Consider the following 24,775-nt stretch of genomic DNA (forward strand, 5'->3'; position numbering starts at 1 on the left):
ATGTTGGTGGGTTTCCTCACATGAACTGCTCACTTCAGGTCCTTCCACAACAATTCGATTGGATTAAGGTCAGGACTTTGACTTGGCCATTCCAAAACATTAACTTTATTCTTCTTTAACCATTCTTTGGTAGAATGACTTGTGTGCTTAGGGTCATTGTCATATTGCATGACCCAGCTTCTCTTGAGATTCAGTTCATGGACAGATGTCCTGACATTTTCCTTTAAAATTCACTGGTATAATTCAGAATTCATTGTTCCATCAATGATGGCAAGCCATCCTGGCCCAGATGCAGCAAAACAGGCCCAAACCATGATACTACCACCACCATGTTTCACAGATGGGATAAGGTTCTTATGCTGGAATGCAGTCTTTTCCTTTCTCCAAACATAATGCTTCACATTTAAACCAAAAAGTTCTAGTTTGGTCTCATCGATCCACAAAACATTTTTCCAATAGCCTTCTGGCTTGTCCATGTGATCTTGAGCAAACTGCAGATGAGCAGCAATGTTCTTTTTGGAGAGCAGCGGCTTTCTCCTTGCAACCCTGCCATGCACACCATTGTTGTTCAGTGTTCTCCTGATGATGGATTCATGAACATTAACATTAGCCAATGTGAGAGAGGCCTTCAGTTGCTTAGAAGTTACCCTGCGGTCCTTTGTGACCTCGTCGACTATTACACGACTTGCTCTTGGAGTGATCTTTGTTAGTCGACCACTCCTGGGGAGGGTAACAATGGTCTTGAATTTCCTCCATTTGTACACAATCTGTCTGACTGTGGATTGGTGGAGTCCAAACTCTTTAGAGATGGTTTTGTAACCTTTTCCAGCCTGATGAGCATCAACAACGCTTTTTCTGAGGTCCTCAGAAATCTCCTTTGTTTGTGCCATGATACACTTCCACAAACATGTGTTGTGAAGATCAGACTTTGATAGATCCCTGTTCTTTAAATAAAACAGGGTGCCCACTCACACCTGATTGTCATCCCATTGCTTGAAAACACCTGACTCGAATTTCACCTTCAAATTAACTGCTAATCCTAGAGGTTCATATACTTTTGCCACTCACAGATATGTAATATTGGATCATTTTCCTCAATAAATAAATGAGCAAGTAGAATATTTTTGTCTCATTTGTTTAACTGGGTTCTCTTTATCTACTTTTAGGACTTGTGTGAAAATCTGATGATGTTTTAGGTCATATTTATGCAGAAATATAGAAAATTCTAAAGGGTTCACAAACTTTCAAGCACCACTGTATATAAATCTTTATTATATCCACATTCACTGGATATGAGCAATCGTGCGCTCTGATTGGCTACTCTACTACCAGGATATCAGCTCCTATACCGTGAGTAGAGAAAAACAAAATGGCGGAGCATGTTGCTGAACCAACCAAGGATGAAATAAAAACTACTTGAAAACAAAACCCCCAAAAATACACAAAAAAAGCAACAAAATATGGAATGAAAGTATTTGATACTAAGAACATCTCATCTCATTATCAACTAGCTGCTTTATCCTGTTCTACAAGGTCGCAGGCAAGCTGGAGCCTATCCCAGCTGACTACGGGCGAAAGGCGGGGTACACCCTGGACAAGTCGCCAGGTCATCACAGGGCATACTAAGAACATATCTTTTTTTATTTTTCAAGAATTATTATTATTATTATTATTATTATAGCATTTTCACAAATTGCTCCTGCCATTTCATCGGGTTGCTTACGTTCTTCATCCTTAATTTGTTGAATTTTTTTAGACTGGTTCAAACGCTCAAAGAAGTTTGAAAATGATATCACTGAAATGTCCAAGGAAGAATTAAATACATGTCTAAAGCTATTCTATACCTTGGCACGACAGCAAAACGGCACTTTCTACAAAAAAACAACCCTAAAGTCAATTAGTGCAGCCACTGATTTGGTTTTAAGAAGTCCGCCTAAGCGGAAATTATTTTGTCGGACGTTTTGTATAAAGGTTTTATCAAATTGGCAAAAAATAGAAATAAAAATGCTCTGTTTTTCAAAATCCAGTGAATGTGGATAGAATAAAAGAGTTATTCCACTCAATCTCGTCATACATGGCTTATAGCCGACTCGGCGCTACGCACCTCATCGACTATCAGCTCATGTACGACTCGATTTCATGGAATAACGTAATTTTTTTTTGTTAGATAGTAATACTGAGGTTGGTTTTTTTAATTGGGGGGGGCTGGCTGTGTATTTGTAACAATCAGAGAAAAGCTAGGTAGATTTTAGCAGTGAACAAAAATGTCAGTACAACAGTAGCAATGAACATGCCTGAGAAAGAAAGAAAGAAAGATAGAAAGATAGATAGATAGAAAGGAAGAAAAGAAGAGAAAAGAAAAGGAAAAATACCCTGAATCTGCGAATACATTGTTTGTGCTTCACTTAGGTGTAAGAAAGACTGGACTTTTTCCAAGTGCTATGGGAAAACCATGTTAGACATGATTGCAAATACAATTCTTCTCCACCCAAATTTCTTTCCATACAACAAGAATGAAATCACCATTTATAGCCTTTATCATTTGGTGGTATGTTTGGTTTGGCAGTGCGTTTGATAAATGGCATGAATGATCCGCTAGAGGGCAGTCTAAACCTGTGTTTTTCATTACAATATAGACCTTTGATACAAAAGGACAGTAATAACCCATAGACTTGAGTTATTTCCTGCTTTGACTTATCTGCAGGGGGAAAAAAAAAAAGAACAGCATGACCATCATCCCCCAGTGCCAATATGTATTCCACAAATAAAGCATGGAGAGGAAGCGAACTCACTGCAAGCCCTTAATACTGGAACGATTAGGTAAGGCCAAGAGGTGTTTATCAGTGCTGGAGAGGGAACAGAGCTAAATACTGTCTGTAATAGTCAATTAATACATCCATACATTCTTTCATACATACATACATACATACATACATTCTGACATATACATCTCTCACTATCACATGTGCACGTTCGCCCAAATAACCAACAGATACAAAGCACGACAAACACATTAAGTATTTAAAAAAAAAAAAGGTTGTACAAAGCAAACAAATGCAAAATGAACTCGGAATGCACTTTGTGGTCCATTTCCACTGATATGCATAGATCAAAATGGATAAAAAGGTTTAAGCTTACACATACCGTAAGATGTTCACTTTTTAGCAATAGCTTCTAAACCTCATGTTCGATATATTCTAAAAAAACAACAAGTACATCACGCACAAACGATACTGTTGCACCAATTCATGAGGAAAAGTACTGACTTGGAAAGGGTTCTATTTTTGCATATATGTATATCCCTTCATTTATTTATTTATTTTTTATTAAAACAATACAATAAGGCCCAAAACAACAAGCCTCCTGCTTTATTTGGCACCAAAATATACAGGATCCCTCATAAAGCCTCAACAAATACATGAGTAGTTACCTGGTAAATGGTCTGGTATGCTTCTGGAAGGTGCAAACTGTTTGAAAATCACTGAACATTACTGAAAACAAAACGTCAGGGAGGCTAATCCTGGAGGAAACCATGTGTTTCACTTGGGATTGAGGCATTGAGGTTCTTGCCCACCATACTCTTCCCTCAACACAGAATGTTAGCTAGAGCTCACTTGTGTCGCCATCAGACCGTTGTCTCACTCTTCCAAACCCCAGGCCTCATCCCAACTGACCCCTGTGAATGGTCGGATCCACTTGCGTCCAGTTCGATCACCGAACCTTTTAGCATTCCATTCGATGTGGCAGGTAGCATTGATGAGGTTGTGCCACTTGTAGTTCCCGTAGCTGTTCTGGTGTCAGTGTTCAACAGATACGAACCTCGTTTAAAGTCTTTATCAGCCGCAGTGACCAATTTAAGGTTGTCCCTGCTTGCACTGCGCCTCTGTCCATTCTGTTGCATTGCAACGCGACTTGCTATGGAGGGCAAAAGTGGGAAAGGCCTCCTGCTTCCACTGCTTCCTCCATCACTTCCTTCTGAAGGACTCGTTCCTGGTCCTTCCCCACGGTGCCTACCATTGGTCAACGGACCATTATGGCTCTCCGAATGGCTGTTTCGGAGACTTCCATTCTCGCTGGATGCATATCTGTGAACATGATGAATGTTGACTTGGTCCACCCCAGGTGGGCCCAAGGCACCTACACTGCCCCCACCCCCTCGTAGTGCTTTCAGACGATAATGTCCCCTTCCCTCCCCCCGGTGGTGGTACTGGCCACTTCCTGCCTTAGTTCTACTGCTAGTCTTTTTTCGCTGTTGCTGCTGAACTGGTAGTGTGGTGCTAACACTGGGCAGCACCAGGTTGTTGGCAGGTTTGCTGCTGGTGTTGTTGTCTGTGCTGGTGCTGGTATTGGTGCCTGCCAGTGCACGTGTAGCGTTGTTGGCATTGTCCTGCGTCACCTGCAAAAGGTTGGTGAGCTTGCAGGGTCCAGTGCCGATACTGCTGGTGCCACTTGGCGTGGAGGATGACCTGGCAGAAGAAGAGTAGTTGCTTTGCTCTGCTGGAGGAAGAGAGCCAACAAAAAGTTGCGAGCCCCTTTCAGAAGTGCTCTGGACTCCAGCGGTGGCACTACAGGGTTGGCTGTAGGCTGGAATCGGCTGTGAGCGATGGTACCCACGGCAACATCCGAGCCAAGCTGCCTGGACATCCAAGCGTTTGAAGCAGTGATGGAGCACCAAGAAGATTCCCAGCCCTGTCGCCGTTCCCCCATACAGGCAGCTGAATAACTTCCTCTCTCTGTCCACGTGCCACATAGCCATCGCACCACAACACCACAGAAGCAAAAACACAAACTGAGTCGCCACCAGTGCCAAGAACTGCACTTTCAGAGAGTACTGGTCCTCCTGCACCATTCCAGCATGCATTGGGCCAACTGCAGAGTCCGTTGAAAGTAAACTAGTGCTGCCACTTAGAGCTGGCTGGGCTTCGGGTAAGGGAGAGGATCCAGAGGTGGAGCATGGAGGTTCCTTGGCACTCTGGGAAGTTTGGCATCCCAAGCGTGTAATGGTACATAGGAAGTAGATCCAGGTCACCAGGATCACCAGGCCAGCAGGAACATAGAAAGCTCCAATACTGGGCTGCCATACCAACCAACAGCTGCCAAAGTGTCAGAGGTGTCAGTAAGAAGGTCAGAGAGGGCAAAGAATTACTTAACGACAAACAAAAAGTGCTCTGTCTTAGTGACACTCTTTTTAAAGAAGCTATACAGCATTGCCATTATTCGAAGGTTACAGAAACTCAATGCATCCTGAATGGGAGCTTAAGGAAATGAACAGTTTTCTGATATATTGTAAATAATGTCATCTCATGCTTAATATATTTGGTCACTAAGAAGTAAACATTTATAATTAAATACGATTAACTTTGTATAGCACATATTTGAGTGCAAATACTAACATTTGCTACTTTACTACAATTAAAGTATGGCTTTCTTTCGATGCGATTATATATTACATAATATATTCTCTGTTTTTTTAACAGACACCGTTGTAACCACTGATATACAGTACTGTGCAAAAGTCTTAGTCCCCCTATTTTTTTTCATACAAACTTTGTTATAGATTTCTATTTTATGACTTCTGCATTATCAAGTCAGTACAAAAACATTTTCAAGTTCCAAACATTCGTTTTCCAGCACAAAATTAAATGTTACAGAAAAAAAAGATGTTAGTATCTGAGCAGCATTAGACATAAGAGGGCACTTTTCAGATGAAAAAAGAAAACATAATGAAGGCTGCTGGGTTTTGGTGCAAAATTAAAAAGCAAGTGTGACAGTCAAAGTGTCCAGAAGAACTGTGGCTGGTTCTGCAAGATGCTCAGTAAAACCTACAGCTCATTTCCTTATAAAACTGCACTCGTTGGACCCGAGTCTATGATTTTTTTAAGGGTTGTCTCACACCAAACATTGACTTTGTTTCACTGACTATGGCTTATTGCTTACTGTTTATAGTATTTTTTTTATGTTGAAACATTTCATCTGATTATTTTTAAGCCATTTTTGGTCTACAGCATTTCTTTATATGTGCCTAAGACTTTTGCACAGTATTGTACATATGGGCAAAGGTCTATGGACACCTGACCATCATACCCGTATGTGGTTCTTCCACAAAGTTAGATGCACACAATTGTACAGGATGAATTTTCTTCACCGGAACTAAGGAGCACAAACTTGTTCCAACATGACAATGCCCCTGTGCATAAATCAAGGTCCCTACAGACATAGTTTGCAAAGAACTCTATTGGCCTGCCAACTGCCCTGACCTCAACCCCCACTGAACATTTCTGGGATGAACTGGAATGCTGACTACACCCCAGGCCTCCTTGCTTGACATCACTGCCTGACCTCACGAAAGCTCCTGTGTCTGAATGAGCATAAATCCCCACAGCCATGCTCCAAAATCTAGTGGAAAGCCTTCCCAGAAGAGTGGAGGTTATTATAACAGCAATCTGGAATGGGATGACGATCAAGTGTCCACAACCCTTTGGCCATATAGTATATAAGAAACCATTAGACATGTGTTGATGTATTTAATGTCCCTAAACCCCACTATTTTCCTTGTACAAAGTAACAATCATCAGGTTGATTGACCATGTGTTTTTGAACCATAGCTGATCCAAAAGGCCATAAATTAATCGAAAATAAATAAGATCAGCTGATTTTCACGAAATCTGCTGAGACTGAATCGGAAGGTCCCGAAGGGGTGTGTGACGTCACACATGTAACAATCCAGGTATCAATTTCGTTCATGTGTGCAGCAGTGGTTAGACCAGTCTCGATATGGAATCACGTTTTGGAGAGAATTCTGATAGTGATTGGGATTCTTATATGTCGGATGAAGGGGTAGATGATTATCAAAGATATTCTGGAGGAAATGGTTATCTTTTCGAGCCCCCAAGACGAGAAACTGCCAGTTCACTCAGTTCACAACAGTCCCACTCAGCGCCGATAGTGCACCACCAGCCAGAGAGAATTGAAAACATAGATTGGTTTGTGGGTTTTCATTCTAAGCTGGCCACTGCAAAATATAGGGAAAATATTTACATGTACCTCAATAAATGCAGAAATATAATCTTTAAAACATACACTTATTCAGTGTAATTACTGAAAGAAAATATGAAGTGGGCGATAATAGGGGAATCGACGAACTGTCCAAATATCAGATCAAATGTCATTTATTAAATCAGCGGGTTTCTTTTTTGCTCCAGTAATTCCCATGTGGTCGTTCTGGTGGTGGTGAACACTTAATGAATCAGATTTATTATTAGTAGGCGACAAAATCTTCCCACTTTGTTTGCACAAATCTCACTCACTATCGCTTTAGATTAGTGTCATTTCTCAGAAATTTGTGAACTGAATGTCCTGTTGTATATAGATTTGAACATCCAAATACAACACAGCGCTTTCCCATCGTTATTTTTTGTGAGATTCCAACAACAATATCCAATTTCGGCAAGTAAACAAGCACGGAGTCAGATGAACCGAAATGACCCAGATAACCGGGGTTCCACGTGTGACGTCATGCGAGATTAGCCCTGAGGCAAGGCTGCCTTTTTTTCTGGGATCCGGAAGCCAGGATTTATCAATAGTTTTGTGCTTGATAATAAAATAACAAATAATTAATAGTATTTTTCCCCTTGCTTTATTAATTCATTTTGGTTGTTACTAATGATATATATATTAATTTTAAAGCATTACAATAAGGCATTACGTACACTTTTACAGATTGTTCTCTTCTGCTGTCCGCAGGAATGTACTAAACATAATAACTGTATTATTCTACTTACTAAGGAATATTGTCCCCATAGTTGTTAATATTGACAGCTGCAGTGATTCCACATATGATGACTGGAACGCCGCCGGCTATCAAATAAAACCTACAGAGAGGGAAAGACATGGGAAGGTTCTGGATGAGAAACACTGCTAATAGTGATTTACAGTCTGAACAGATCAAAACATTGATTGGAATTGATCAAAGAAGACGTATAACCATTGATGTAAAACCTTCTGTAATGAGATGTTTATTTAGGAGATGTTTATGGAATGAGTCTCCAGTATGAGCATAACTAAGTTTTCCGCCATGGGAATTTCTACAGGATGTTTTTTTTGTGTTTCCTGTAAAATGACAAGTTGCAATTTTTTGGTCTTGTTCACCTCAAAAGAGAGAAAAAGAGACTGTTTACTGCTGCTACAACAGGAATAGCAGGAAGTACTGTAACATGCTTCCTAGTTCCACAACAAAAAGCTTCTTTAATTTAAAAATAAAAAATGCAATCATTGACAAATTGCTGTCAATACTAAGATGCTTGTGGATACCTTTTTTTTTTTCTGGAAATAGTCTTACTAAGGATTTCCTTCACATTTTTCCTTCCATCTTTTACACAGCAGCTCAGACGAATTTCTTTGAGGTTGTAGGGGGTCAAGGATTTAAGTTATAATATTGTCTCGTAATCTAGAAGGACTTTATTAAGTCTTTTTGATTGATTGATTGATTTTTTTTGATTGAAGTATTTATTTCGAATATGAAAAGCAAAATAATAAAAAGAAAAAGAAAATAAACATTTAAACATAATACATAGAAATACATATTCGAAAAGGAGTGAGAAGTATAACTTATAAACTCCCACCCCTCCTCCTTAAATAATGAACAATAACAAGCTTCCTTGTTACCTGTCTAGATGCTCATGCCTGATACTTATGCATGACTTTGTATTTAGAAAAAACTAAATGTAATTTACATATATCCATACCCATATATACATACATACATATACACATAAGCATAAACACATATGTATACACATACATATACATACAGTGGGGCAAAAAAGTATTTAGTCAGCCACCAATTGTGCAAGTTCTCCCACTTAAAAAGATGAGAGAGGCCTGTAATTTTCATCATAGGTACACTTCAACTATGAGAGACAGAATGGGGGGAAAGAATCCAGGAAATCACATTGTAGGATTTTTAATGAATTAATTGGTAAATTCCTCTGTAAAATAAGTATTTGGTCACCTACAAACAAGCAAGATTTCTGGCTCTCACAGACCTGTAACTTCTTCTTTAAGAGGCTCCTCTGTCCTCCACTCGGTACCTGTATTAATGGCACCTGTTTGAACTCGTTATCAGTATAAAAGACACCTGTCCACAACCTCAAACAGTCACACTCCAAACTCCACTATGGCCAAGACCAAAGAGCTGTCAAAGGACACCAGAAACAAAATTGTAGACCTGCACCAGGCTGGGAAGGCTGAATCTGCAATAGGTAAGCAGCTTGGTGTGAAGAAATCAACTGTGGGAGCAATTATTAGAAAATGGAAGACATACAAGACCACTGATAATCTCCCTCGATCTGGGGCTCCACGCAAGATCTCACCCCGTGGGGTCAAAATGATCACAAGAACAGTGAGCAAAAATCCCAGAACCACATGGGAGGACCTAGTGAATGACCTGCAGAGAGCTGGGACCAAAGTAACAAAGGCTACCATCAGTAACACACTACGCCGCCAGGGACTCAAATCCTGCAGTGCCAGACGTGTCCCCCTGCTTAAGCCAGTACATGTCCAGGCCCGTCTGAAGTTTGCTAGAGAGCGTTTGGATGATCCAGAAGAGGATTGGGAGAATGTCATATGGTCAGATGAAACCAAAATAGAACTTTTTGGTAAAAACTCAACTTGTCGTGTTTGGAGGAGAAAGAATGCTGAGTTGCATCCAAAGAATACCATACCTACTGTGAAGCATGGGGGTGGAAACATCATGCTTTGGGGCTGTTTTTCTGCAAAGGGACCAGGATGACTGATCCGTGTAAAGGAAAGAATGAATGGGGCCATGTATCGTGAGATTTTGAGTGAAAACCTCCTTCCATCAGCAAGGGCATTGAAGATGAAACGTGGCTGGGTCTTTCAGCATGACAATGATCCAAAACACACCGCCTGGGCAACGAAGGAGTGGCTTCGTAAGAAGCATTTCAAGGTCCTGGAGTGGCCTAGCCAGTCTCCAGATCTCAACCCCATAGAAAATCTTTGGAGGGAGTTGAAAGTCCATGTTGCCCAGCGACAGCCCCAAAGCATCACTGCTCTAGAGGAGATCTGCATGGAGGAATGGGCCAAAATACCAGCAACAGTGTGTGAAAACCTTGTGAAGACTTACAGAAAACGTTTGACCTCTGTCATTGCCAACAAAGGGTATATAACAAAGTATTGAGATGAACTTTTGTTATTGACCAAATACTTATTTATTTTCCACCATAATTTGCAAATAAATTCTTTAAAAATCAATGTGATTTTCTAGATTTTTTTTTCTCATTCTGTCTCTCATAGTTGAAGTGTACCTATGATGAAAATTACAGGCCTCTCTCATCTTTTTAAGTGGGAGAACTTGCACAATTGGTGACTGACTAAATACTTTTTTGCCCCACTGTACGTACATACATACATACATACATATCTACATACATACATACATCCCTATATACACACACCTCCCCATACATACATACATACATACATACATACATACAGGGTGCGATTTGTCAAAAAACCAGAAGGGGGGATGTTTTTTTTAATCATGAAACGTCACAAAATTAAGGTAACAATAGGCTAACAGCTCAATAACATCCGATGATATCAAATGAATAACACTAAATGAAAACGAACACTAAACCAGAGATAGTAAATTCATCTTCCTATCTCTCTGACTAAATACACGAACACTAACACAACAAAGTTCGCATTGCTTGTCGCGTTGCTGTGATGTTTCTCTCCCTCCGGATTAAATGGACAGTGACCCGAAAATCACTAAAATACATGAATACTAAATGAACAGTTTGCTCTGATGGCGCAGTTCACATTGTGCCCAGCTTTCCGATTTAAACTGTTTTTTTCTCATCCTTACACTTCCTGTTTCATGGACTGTAACGGATTTGCTTATTTGGTAATTTTAATACAGAATTTACTTTGAAATTATAATCAGACACTCCAACGCCCCCCCTAAAAAAAATAAAAATCGGCCGTGAAAAAGGCGGCATCCGCCAAAAGGCGCGCTGTTTGCATCCCTGCATAAAACGCAAAGATATTATTATCTACGATGTATCTATTTGCTGGGGACGTTCGTGAACATCAAAGCTGCCACTTCAGGTCATTTTGAAAGTGAGTGCAATGTAGACCATAGAAAACTGTGTCACAACATGCCTGTCATGTCAACTTTTTTTTTGGTTTGTTTGTTTTATTGACGGGGTTGTCCCCGAGGATTTTTTTTCAGCAGAGATAAAAACCAGAGGGGGGGGATGATCCCCACCATCCCCCCCAGCAAATCGCACCCAGCATACATATACCCATATAAATTATATCTTTTATAAGCATACACCTTCACATACAGTACGCATGCACAACCCACGCACACAGAGACGAAAAGTAACAGCAAAGTGTTCTCATAACACTTAGTGCTACCCATCACCTCCCTCATCCCTGTACCTCTTGAAAATAGTATCTTTGAACCTTATTTTAAACTGTTTCATGTTTGGACACTGCTTCAACTCCATGGTGAACCTGTTCCATAGTCTCACCCCGCTAAGTGAAACACAAAAACATTTCCTGTTTGTACGAAATAAAGTTAAAGTTAATTTTCCCCTTAAATTATAACTCCCCTCATGGATACTGAATAATTTTTGTGTATTTATTGGTAATAGATTATTTTTAGCTTTGAACATTATTTAAGCTGTTTGATAATCCACGATGTCTGTAAATTTTAGTAATTTGGAGTGTAAAAATAATGAGTTTGTGTGTTCCTGATAGCCAACGTTGTGAATGATCCGTATTGCTCTTTTTTGAATGATGGTTCGTGGCCGTATTGATGTTTTGTAATTGTTGCCCCAAACCTCAGCACAGTATTGAAAGTATGGTGAGACTAGGGAACAGTAAAGAGTATGGAGTGATTTCTGATCCAAAACCTTTTTTGCTTTGTTTATTATTGCAATGCTTCTCGAGACTTTAGTTTGTACGTGTCTGATATGCGATTTCCAATTGATTCTGTCCTCTATGGTTACCCCCAAAAATTTAATTTCGTGAACTCTTTCTATTTCAACTCCATCTATTTTTATTAGTACCTGTGTATTCAGTGTACAATTACCAAATAACATTATTTTTGTCTTGCTCAGATTTAGTGATAACCTGTTTCTATCGAACCATTTTTTTAGTTTGTTCATTTCTATAGTGATGTCCTTCTGTAATTTTTGTAAGTTATCCCCAGAATAGAAAATATTTGTGTCATCAGCAAACAACACAAAATGTAATACCTTAGTGACTTTACATATCATTAATGTACAAAATGAAAAACTTAGGGCCCAACACAGACCCCTGGGGGACCCAACAAGCAATGTCCAAACATGAAGAAACACAGTCACACAATTTCACAAACTGCTGTCTCCCACTTAAATAACTTTTCACCCAATCCAGCACTATTCCCTGATACCATATCTTTCCAGTTTCTTGATTAATATTTCATGGTTGATTGTGTCAAAAGCTTTTTTTAAATCAATAAATACTCCAATAGCATATTGCTTGCTATCTATAGCATTTGTGATTTCTTCTATTGCCTCTATTATTACCAATGATGTTGACCTGTTTGATCTAAACCCATACTGATTCTCTGCAAGAATTTTGTGTTTTTCTAAAAATATGTCCAATCTGTTGTTGAAGAGTTTTTCCAGTATTTTTGCAAATTGTGGGAGCAAGGAGACAGGTCTATAGTTTGTGAAATTATGTTTGTTTCCAGCCTTGAACAGAGGTATAACTTTAGCTATTTTCATTTTATTTGGAAATGAACCGGTTTGAAATGATAAATTACAGATGTATGTTAATGGCTTAGCAATGCCCTCAATGACCTTTTTTTATCAGTGACGTATTAATATCATTAAAGTCAGTGGACTGTTCTTACATTTTTTAACAATATTCAAAACTTCATTTTCATCTACTGCTTGAAGAAACAATGAGCAAGGATTTCTCTCTAATAACTGTTCATCATATGTACCTGAATCAGGGATTTTTCTTGTAAGGTCAGATCCAACACTTACAAAGAATTCATTAAAGCTATTAGCCGCATCTTTCATGTTATAATTTTCAATATCCTTATCAATGAAATACTTTGGCAGATTATGGCCCTTTTCCACTACCCTTTTTCAGCTCACTTCAGCCCGACACGGCTCGCGTTTCGACTATCTCAAAACAGTACGACTCAGCTCGCTTCAGCCCTGCTTAGCACCCAAAACTCGCACGGTTTTGGAGTAGGGCTGAAGCGAGCCAAACCGAGCTGAGTGAGGCTAGGGGCGTGAGCAGACACTCCCCTGTGCACTGATTGGTGAGGAGGAGTGTCCTCACATGCCCACATACGCCCCGCGAGCACGCTGGGATCTGTAAACACCGTAAACCCGGAAGAAGAATTACGAATTATGAGAATTTCTGGAGCCTTATGCGCCTCGCCTCATCTATACGCTCTTGCCAGTATCTGTTGGCGTTGTCGGTGACAACAAGCCACAGCACCAAGACCAGCAACACTAACGACTCCATGTCCTCCATGTTTATTGTTTACTATCCGGGTTGTGAGACTACCGCTTAAAAGATCACTGATGTCACTGTTTGCGCCGCTTAACAACATCACACGACGTCCACCCACTTTCGCTAACTCCACCCAATGTGTCCACCCACTTCCAGCCAGCACGGTTCAGCGCGGTGGTAGTCGAAATGCAACTCCAATAGCCCCGCTCAGCTCGACTCAGCACGGCACGGCTCAGCCGCGTTTGTAGTGGAAAAGCGGCATTATTGTGTTTAGATCCATTTCTTATAATATTGTTTAGTATTTTCCATATTCCTTTAATGTTATTTCTACTGTCATCTAATATCCTCTTATAGTAATCTTTCTTACTTGCCCTTATAATATCAGTTAACTTGTTCTTATATTTTTTTATATTTATATTCTGCCTCTTTAGTTCTCCATCTTATGAAATCTCTGTAGAGTGTTCTGTGGTTGGTAGAAGAGAGCAACTGGACTTGCTTGAAAAGTCTTGAAGACGTTTCGCCTCTCGTCCGAAAGGCATCCTCAGTTCTGTCTGTCTAATAGGGAGTATCAAGTATTTATCCTCTCATGGATCATCATAGAATCCGAATCAGAATGCTGATGGCTGCATTGTAGGTGGCTGATAGATGTCATAGACACCCACCTCTGTTCAGTGATGGTCGTTCCAGGTTGACAAAAATGAACGATCCTCTCTGGCTAAGATGCCTGCCAGTTTTCTGGAAGTCCTCTCATACTCCCGCACTAGTCGAAGGGAACTCATCCCAAAGTGCGTAGAAACACTTAGAAAGATTGGTGCGGGAGTATGAGAGGACTTCCAGAAAACTGGCAGACATCTTAGCCAGAGAGGATCGTTCATTTTTGTCAACCTGGAACGACCATCACTGAACAGAGGTGGGTGTCTATGACATCTATCAGCCACCTACAATGCAGCCATCAGCATTCTGATTCGGATTCTATGATGATCCATGAGAGGATAAATACTTGATACTCCCTATTAGACAGACAGAACTGAGGATGCCTTTCGGACGAGAGGCGAAACGTCTTCAAGACTTTTCAAGCAAGTCCAGTTGCTCTCTTCTACCAACCACAGATTACTATGTACCTGGACGACTGAGTATCTTCACAGATATATCTCTGTAGAGTGTATTTTTCTTTTTGTAAGCATTTTGAAGACCTTTTGTAATCCATGGGCAATTCGCATATGCTAGTTTTCTGTTATATTTCTTAATTGGACAATGCTTATCATATAATGAGGAAAATATTCTTAGAAACTCGTTATATGTAAGGTCAACATCTTTTATATATTATATCCCAATTATACGCCAATAATTCATTTTTTAGTGTGTTAATGGATTCTTCTGTTCTTACTCGTCTATATACTGTTTGTTTGTTTGACTTTTTCCTGTGTCTGATGTCACAAACTGTAAAAACCGGCAAATGGTCACTTATGTCATTGATTAATAATCTGCTTATTGTACTATTATCAACGTCATTGGTGAAAATATTATCAATGAGAGTGGCAGAATGAGATGTAATTCTGCTGGGTCTAGTGATTCTTGGAAATAGGCTCATGCTATATATTGTATTGATAAATTCGTCTGTAGCATTGTGTTTATTTGGATTTAATATGTCAATATGGAAATCCCCACACATAAAAATAGTTTTATTACCTATTTTCGAAAATACACTTTCCATCCACTCACTGAATGTATCTATGCTTGACCCTGGCGCTCTATAAATACAGCTCACAATCAGGGCTGGATTAACATGGCCAGAGGCCCCTAGGCTACAAGTTGCTGTAGGCCCCCCCCGGCCACCACCATCTTATCCCAGCTACCTGTAAAAACTGTCTATTTTCTACATTTTAAAGTTTTTTGTTGTTGTTGTTTTGTTTTTCATTATTAAACTTTGTACAGCTGGAGAGTAGAGGAGCCACTCTCTCTGCACAAGTTCGCCATTGCCAAGTTTCCTCATGAATAAAGACTTCGAAAAATACCTCTTCTGCTGCTTGTGGATCCTTTCGGATGCTGCATTATCAGCGTCTTTGTTACGGCACTTATCAGGTCCCATTTTTATCCAGTATTTCCTAGTAGGTTCATCTATTTTGCCCCAAAACCCTGGATCCAAATTTAAGTTAGCATTGACATGGCTAGAATATCCCAGAGACACGTCACAGGCAGCCGCCTGGTCAGAGAAGCTACGGTAACATTGCATGAGCTTGCAGTCCCAGAAACAGAGGGGGGATCTAGATGTGAAATGTTTGATGTTGATGCTTGAAGGAAACTATCATGCATGTCAATGTCATCGGAGTGAGTGTGTGTGTGTGCGTTTGTGAAACTAGTGGCAGTGGCACATTCATCCACAAATGGGACGGGGTCTGAAAGGGATGGTCCTTCACCCTCACCAGAGCTAGTAGTACTAGCTACTGGCTGCAGCTGCAGCTAACATAACGTTTGCTATGCTAGTGTCATGATGACTTGCACTTGCCAGTTGGGTTTCATTAGGTTTAAAAAACCCTGTTAGTTTTGGTATATTGCTCAATAGAGCTTTGTCACGCTGGGCTTTTTGCCGTTGCGCCTTGCGCTTTTGAGCACCGCTCTAGTATTTTCTGTCACACATGTTCACTGTTCAACTGTGGAGTGACGTCGTGCGTGACGTCTAACGTTTATATATGGAAGGCGGATTTGCTTCACCCAATCAGCGTCCGTTTATTTAAATATTCATTTTGAGCCAATGAATATGAAGTTTTTTTTTTTCTTTTGACCAATTGGGGGCCCCCCTGCGAGGCGGGGGGCGTGGGGGCCCCTAGGCTGGAGCCATATGAAGCCTGTGCGGTGATCCGGGCGTGCTCACAATAACTTTTTTATTCTTCTCCATGCATATTTCAATTGTTAAGCATTCAAGTCGATTATCAATCCCAACTGTCATTCCATTCAAAACGCTGAAGTCTAAAGATTTATCAATATACATAGCAACTCCTCCACCACCCTTATTTTGTCTGTTTATATACCTGAGTTCATAGCCATCTAATTCAAAGTCTATACCTTTTTCGGTGTCAAACCATGTTTCAGATATTGCTATTATATTGAATGGCTTATAAAATGCATGTAAATAATTCTTGATGTTATTGAAATTTGCATATAAGCTTCTACTGTTGAAATGAATGATTGATAATTTGCCCTCAGGATTAATGTTCCGGTTGTATTGATCATCTGTGTAGTAGCAGCAATTGTTTTTTATGGCGGATAAAAAATTACTGTCCGGATCTATATCCTGTTCCAAATCCATCATATTGTAATCTCATCTCATCTCATTATCTCTAGTCGCTTTATCCTTCTACAGGGTCGCAGGCAAGCTGGAGCCTATCCCAGCTGACTACGGGCGAAAGGCGGGGTACACCCTGGACAAGTCGCTAGGTCATCACAGGGCTGACACATAGACACAGACAACCATTCACACTCTCACATTCACACCTACGGTCAATTTAGAGTCACCAGTTAACCTAACCTGCATGTCTTTGGACTGTGGGGGAAACCGGAGCACCCGGAGGAAACCCACGCGGACACGGGGAGAACATGCAAACTCCACACAGAAAGGCCCTCACCAGCCCCGGGGCTCGAACCCAGGACCTTCTTGCTGTGAGGCGACAGCGCTAACCACTACACCACCATGCCGCCCCCATATTGTAATCAGAGTGTTCAAATCCTTCCAGATGCAGTTGCTGATATTTACTTATCCTCTGTGTTATGTGCCTATATTCCCCAGATATAGAGTGAGTTCTGTCGTTGTTTGTCATGGTTGTGTTCTGTTGTTACCCAGAGTCCAGTACAGTTCACCCAGACCAGTCCGGATCATGACGATCATTGTTCCAGTAGCTGCAGTCCAGTTCATGACAGTCATTGGAGTTTGTCCAGTTCAGCAATATTCCTGATCCAGATTACCTTGGCTTCCTCAGGGGTCCCGTTTAGTTTTATGAATATTTTACAGTTTGAAGTCCAGGTGTTTTGTATTTTCCTCTGTTTCTTGAGCTGACGCACTCTGGCTATATCAGCATTGTGTTTGGCTAGGTGCTCGTTTATGAAGACATCTGTTCCCTTTAGCTTTCTTCCTTGTTTCAGAAGTGCGCTCTTGTGTTTTCTGTTTGTAAATCGCAGTATTACGGCTGGTCTGTCGCTGGCGTTCCTCCTGTGCAGAGGGTGGCATGCCTCGATGTAATTACAGTCCAACTTGATTCCTTTGGGCTGTAGGAAGTCAGCCACCTGTTGCTCTGCGGAGTCAGCATCCAGCTCATCGGGCTCTCCCCCGTCGCTCTTGGTCACTGCTCGAGCATATGACCGGGGCTTTATTTTAAGACCGATGATGATCACGTCATTGACCCACGTATACTGCTCCAGGTCCGCCACTCTGCTTTCCAGGTAGTCGATGCGCTTTTCTTTTTCGGCATTCAGCAGCCGCAGAGCCTTCACTTCTTCCACCAGATTCAATATACTCTTTTGCTGCAGCCGAACAGCAGACACTTACTCCGTTATGAAGTCTAGCGATTTTTTAATATCGTCGACTTCCTCTGCCATCTTATTCTTCTTCGGACCCATGTGGCCAGTTTTTATTGGCACAATAAAGCTGTTTGCCGGGAGATCTACCTGCACCGGGTCCGCTGTATCCGCACAGCCAGCTCACTGCTCTTCCGAAGTTTCCCGCCAGAGACAGAAGCATCTTCAAGATTCTAACCAAAAACTCAGTTCCTTTCAACACGACTAGACCTTTTATGGATAATTGAAAACTCATGTTCTTTAAGCCGTTTTCAACAATCTTTGCTCTATTTGATTGGATTTATAAATGCTGTGCTGGTGGTATAATATTAATTATTCTATCCACATTCACTGGATATGAGCAATTGCGTGCTCTGACTGGCTACTCTACTACTAGGCTATCAGCTCATATACAATGAGTAGAGAAAAACAAAATGGCGGAACGGTAGTATATCTTTTTTTTATTTTTCAAGAATTATTATTATCGCATTTTTCACAACTTGCTACTGTCATTTCACCGGTTTGTTTATATTCTTCAACTTTAAGCATTAAAATTTGTTGAATTTTTTTTCGACTGGTTCAAAAGCTCAAAGGAGTTTGAAAATTACCTCACTGAAATGTCCAAGGAAGAATGAAATAAACGTCTAAAGTTATTCTATACCTCGGCACGACAGCAAGACGGGACTTTCTACAAAAAAAACCCAACACTAAAGTTAGTTTATGCAGCCATCAATTGGTCTTTAAGAAGTGCGGTAAAAACATTCACCAGTCTGATTTTTGTTTAAATTCCTTCTAATGATAATAATCACTATACCATTTATTCTTTATTCATGACTATCATGTTTCATTCGCTGCACATTCACTGGATATGAGCAATCATGTGCTCTGATTGGCTACTCTAGTACTAGGCTATCAGCTCATATACTGTGAGTAGAGAAAAACAAAATGGCGGAGCATGTTGATGAACCAACCAAGGATGAAATAAAAACTCTACTAGAAACAAAAAAAACCCAAAAATAAAAAAAGCAACAAAATATGGAATGAAGGTATTTGATGGTAAGAGCCTATCTTTTTTTTTAACAATTATTATTATCGCATTTTTCACAAATTGCTCCTGTCATTTCACCGGTTTGTTTACATTCTAAGCGGAAATTATTTTGTCGGATGTTTTGTATAAAGTTTTTATTTATTGAATTTGCAAAAAATAAAAATGCTCTGTTTCTCAAAATCCAGTGAATGTGGATAGAATAAAGCAGTTATTCCACTCAATCTCATTGTACATGGCTTATAGCTGACTCGGCAGCTCAGATACGGTACGACTCGATTTCATGGAATAACTGTTAAAGGAGAACTGAAGTCATTTTTAAACTTGGCTTATTTCTTAATTAACATGTTATTCAATTACGTTTTCGGTTTTAGTAATCTTATATTGGCAACTAATTGCAATTAAATATTATACTTATCGGCCTATTCGGTTTTTAGCCATGTTGAATTTAGTTCGTTTGGTCCACGGCAGGCGTCGCTTATCCGCGCGATCTTCACGAGACTTGTGCAAGACTTCGAAACGTGAAGTGTCAGCCAGGTGTCAGTGCCGCCATTTTGAAAACTGTTTTCCAAACGAAATATTGCACAAAAACGAGTTTAAATGACGATTACTGCCTACTTTTTTCAAACTTTCCCGATTGTTATCAAAACAAGCAAAACTTCCGGCTTGATTACGTCAGCATTCGAAAGAGGGCGCGCGCGTCTTTGGACAACATTGGCAGCTGTTGGTCATTTTGATTTCCACTGTATGTTTTACTTCCGTCCTACGATGTCTCGCACAGGCCTCAACGAATCTCGTTTATGGCCGTTGCTTTGGCATATGGACTGATATATTACAGAGCATATTTCCAACACTCATAACTTGCTCTAGCAGTGACAAAATAGCTATCAAAAATGCATTCCTATATTTAATAAAATGAGATAAACAGAATTTTGATAATAAAAAATTTGCCTTCAGTTCTCCTTTAAATAGTCTGCTCTTTCGTTTCCCAAGAGAGGCTGAAGAAGAAGTGTTCTGGATGAGGAACAGGAGAATGATTTATCCCAGAGAGCAGGCCCTGTGTGTGGGTAGCACAGAGGTCAGCGGCACACATTTGAGGGGTCGGTAGTACAGTGTGAGAACCCTGCCTAGAGGAGAACAGGAACCTATGTGTGAGTGCGTGCATGTCAACATGTGTGACTGACACTTAGCTTTATCTCTTATTAGATTTATGGCTTTTCTTGCCACTTTTATCGAATCCATTTGCTGTACTTTTTTCCTGGTCACTTTCTCCCATCTTGCTCGTTTCACACTAACAGATGGCTCTTGGTTCTTCTAAGGACAATAGTGCTCTTTGACTAGTCAGGTTTGGCATCAGGGTGGTCTTGCACTTGCATGCTTGTTTTTAAATAGTTCTTTATATCCTCAGATTGCTCCTGTCCAATTCCATATGTCCGGTTTTTGAGTCTCAAACAATAACACTTTTATTTAAGTGCTTGAAAACACGAACCCGCAATATGGAAAGGCAAAGCAGTGGTTACATTTTGTTGCCAGTACATCAACAGTATATGTAGACAGTATAAGTGTACATATGTGTTCACAACTTCCAAGTGTAAGATAAGAGCAATGTACAAAACATCAATTCCTGTCGAATGAAGAACGAGTGAAGTACAGAATATATATTCTAACAGCATTAGAATGATGTAACTGGGAACAACACAAGGGGTTAACGTGAGACAAAAATATATTTTCGTATCACCCAGATGACATCACTGACCTGAGCATGGGCCGCTGAGTGGGCACCACTGTAGCCTCGCCCTCTGGTTGCTGTGGAGACCGCCACAAGGCCTCCTTATAGAGCACCCGTGCGCTGATGCCAATCCACAACAGAGTGGACAATGACGAATAGTGGAGAACAATGCCCACCTTACACACACACACACACACGCACACACAACAAAAAACAACTTCCTAAATAACACATGCTGGCTTGTAGTTATTAATTATTAAACCTTATGCTGGTGGGCCATTTTCAGAAAATGTGACAAATTTAGTTTTAAGCATGAAGTTTGGGGTTTTTTTTTTCTTCTCTAAAGGCATTAATCCTGGTCCTCTATTACACATTTATTTTAAGAAAGAATTTAACAGAGCAGTAAAAAAAAAAAATATTGAGACAACTTGTCTGCATTTGCAAAAAAATTTATTTAGCCTAAATATATAAGTGGAGACCACCCACATCGGATCTGCTTTAATATCAACAGATCTTCGATTAAGGTAAGTGAATCCTTTCATCATGGCATACCTTCAGCCTGTTCAGTGTGCTGAGTGCAGGATGTTTAGTCATTCTTCCTCTGTCGCTAGTGATAGCTTTACTTGTGATAAGTGCAGATTAGTTAGCCCTCTGATGGAGAAGATTATAGTGTTAGAAGTGCGTATCCAGGCTTTAGAGAAGGCCAGTGAGAATGAGAACAGTGTACAGTAGTTTCTGTAGGGGGAAGTCTGGATGACCTAGGTGGACTTAGTAATCCCCCAACTCCGGCATTAGAGCCCTTACAGTGGGGCAAATGGGTGACAGCTCGGCGGCATAAGTGTAGAGCCAAAGCTACTGCTGAGGCTCGCCCACGGGAGCACCACTCCTCTCCGCGTCGCATGTCGAACAGGTTTGCTCTCCTTAGTGATGCACCCACTGAGAAACCTGAAAGAGCTCTGGTTATAGGGGACTCTATCATGCGGCATGTGAAATTAGTTCAGCCTTTAGGGGCACCAGCAGCTTTAGTCAGGTGTATACCAGGAGCCAGGGTGCCGGACATAGCAGGTAATCTTAGGTTCTTAGGCAAGCACAGGTTCTCAAAGATAGTTATCCATGCAGGAGCCAATGACATATGCCTTTGTCAGTCTGAGGTTACTAAGAGTAACTTTGTAGAGGTGTTTAAATTAGCGAAGGCGATGTCCAGTGCTGTAGTATGCTCTGGCCCCATCCCAATGCGGCATGGCGATGAAGTTTACAGCAGGTTATGGTCGCTGAACTGCTGGTTGTCCAGGTGGTGCTCTGAAAACAGTGTGGGCTTTATAGATAATTGGGCTAATTTTGAGGGCACTGCTGGCCTGTTAGGGTGGGTTGGTATCCATCCCACTTGGGAAGGTGCTGCTCTCATTTCCTGCAGCATAGGTCATAGTCTCAGAACAGGCCTAGTTAATTTCTGACAATCCAGAGCCAAGGCCAGGGAGCAGACGAACAGGCTAAACTGACTGTCTGCTAGCTGCACAGAGTCATCACTCAGGGTCCACTACATCGAGACTGTGTCTGTTCCCCGAGCTCAGCAAAAAAGTAGAAATATTCAGAGAGTTTGTTCCAGTAACCTAATCAATATAAAATTAGATCATACTGACTGTACAGCTGCTGCCAGCACCTTTGATCTAAAGGTGGGACTATTAAATATGAGATCTCTTACATCTAAAGCGCTAATGGTTAATGAACTTATTACTGATCAGGAGTTTAATGTATTTTGTTTAACTGAAACATTGATTAAGCCAAATTAATATATAGCATTAAGTGAAGCGAGTCCTCCTGGATACAGTTATATACACCAGCCTTGTCTAACTGGCAGAGGAGGCGGCGTTGCGGTTATTTATAATGATTATCTAGGTGTAACACAAAAAACCTGGTTATAAATTGAATACATTTGAAGTTCTTCATATTCATAGAATGTATGTAGCCTCAAAAAATAGGCCTACCCAGTTAATGACGTTACTTATTATTTACAGGCCCCCGGGGCCATATTCTGAGTTTCTTTCTGAATTTGCAGATTTTATCTCAGATCTGGTTATTTCCTTAGACAAAGCTTTAGCTGTCAGAGATTTTAATATTCACTTCTATAACCCAGAAGACCCTTTGAAAACAGCGTCTGTGTCCATTTTAGATTCAGTAGGGATTAATCAGAATGTCATAGGACCGACCCATAATGGTGGTCACACCCTCGATCTAATACTAACATTCGGGTTAAACGTAGAAAATATAGTCATACTTCCACAGTCTGAAGTTATTTCAGATCATTATCTCATCTCATTCAAAATATGTCTGAGCAATAATATATGCACCTCACCATGCTACTGTATTAAACGTACTTTCACGTCAACTACTGCACAGAGCTTTATAAATGATCTCCCAGTGTCATCAACTTTGATTGGGTCACTGTCAGCCCCTGTAGAACTTGATCAGGCAACTGAATGCTTAGAGTCAACGTTCTGCCATACTTTAGATAATGTAGCTCCTCTTAAAAGGAAAATGGTCAGAGACAAAAAAATTAGCACCCTGGTATAATGATGACACTTGCACTTTAAAACAGACCACTCGAAAATTGGAACATAAATGGCGTCTAACAAAATTGGTAGCGTTCAAATTAGCTTGGAAGGAGAGCTTCCTGAAGTATAGAAAAGCTCTTAGTGCTGCTAGATCAACATATCTCTCCTCCCTAATCAAAGATAAATAGGAATCTAGGATTATTTTTGTTAATACTGTATCAAAATTAACCAGGAATAAGTCCACTATAGACACATGCACACCTGCAGTATGTAGTAGCAACGACTTCATGAATTTTTTAAGGACAAAATTGAGAATATCCGACAAAAAATTCAAACTACTAATATAAGGTCAATGTAAGTGACCCTGCAGTTAACAATATAACTATCAGATCAGCGATTAGAATGTTTTACTCCCCTCAGAGAAATTTAATTACTTTCATTAATCTCTGCAGCAAAAGCCTCAACTTGTGTACTAGATCCCTTACCTACACGTCTATTCAAACAGATAATACCTGAAGTAACTGAACTGCTTCTAAAAATAATAAATTCTTCTCTTAGGATTGGCTATGCACCCAAATCCTTTAAACTAGTAGTTATCAACCCCCTGATTAAAAAAACTGACCTTAATCCCTGTCAGGTGTCCAATTATCGGCCAATATCAAACCTCCCCTTTATCTCCAAGATCCTTGAAAAAGCTGTGGCATAGCAGTGATGCTTATATTTACATAGGAATAACATCCATGAAATGTATCAGTCAGGATTTAGACCTCATCATAGCACAGAGACAGCTCTGGTTAAAGTAGTAAACGACCTACTGTTGGCATCTGATCAGGGCTGTGTCTCGCTGCTTGTGTTGCTTGATCTTAGTGCAGCATTTGATACCATTGATCATTCCATTCTTCTGGATAGACTAGAAAATGTTGTGGGAGTTAAGGGAACGGCCCTCTCCTGGTTCAGGTCTTATTTAACTGATCACTATCAGTATGTTGATGTAAATGGTGATTTTTCTAGACATACTGAGGTAAAGTTTGGTGTTCCACAAGGTTCTGTCTTGGGTCCACTGCTTTTTTCTTTATATATGTTACCTCTGGGTGATATTATTCGTAAACATTGTATTAGTTTCCACTGTTATGCTGATGATACACAGTTGTATGTTTCTGCAAAACCTGATGAGAGACACCAGCTTAACAGAATTGAGGAATGTGTGAAGGACATTAGACACTGGATGCTCATTAAGTTCCTTCTGCTTAACTCTGACAAGACTGAAGTACTTGTACTAGGACCACATGCAGCTAGAAGTAAGTTTTCTGATTACACAGTAACTCTGGATGGCCTTTCTGTTTCTTCACGTGCAGC

The 24,775-nt window shown here is 40.4% G+C and overlaps 1 protein-coding gene across 2 annotated transcripts in view; it reads right to left on the bottom strand.

Annotated features, from left to right (window-relative positions):
• Positions 1–1,201: 1,201 nt before the first annotated feature.
• adgra2 (adhesion G protein-coupled receptor A2) overlaps positions 1,202–24,775 on the bottom strand; it is a 161,865-nt gene continuing 138,291 nt past the window's right edge. For both annotated transcript variants that reach the window (XM_060931361.1, XM_060931360.1), the window contains 3 exons: positions 20,895–21,043; positions 7,782–7,871; positions 1,202–5,093 (listed from right to left, as the gene is read on the bottom strand). In XM_060931361.1, the coding sequence (XP_060787344.1) occupies positions 3,626–5,093; positions 7,782–7,871; positions 20,895–21,043 (1,707 nt within the window). In that variant the 3' untranslated portion in view covers positions 1,202–3,625. The remainder of the gene's footprint in view (positions 5,094–7,781; positions 7,872–20,894; positions 21,044–24,775) is intronic.

Source organism: Neoarius graeffei, chromosome 10 (genome assembly GCF_027579695.1).
Source record: "Neoarius graeffei isolate fNeoGra1 chromosome 10, fNeoGra1.pri, whole genome shotgun sequence".
Lineage (NCBI taxonomy): Eukaryota > Metazoa > Chordata > Actinopteri > Siluriformes > Ariidae > Neoarius > Neoarius graeffei.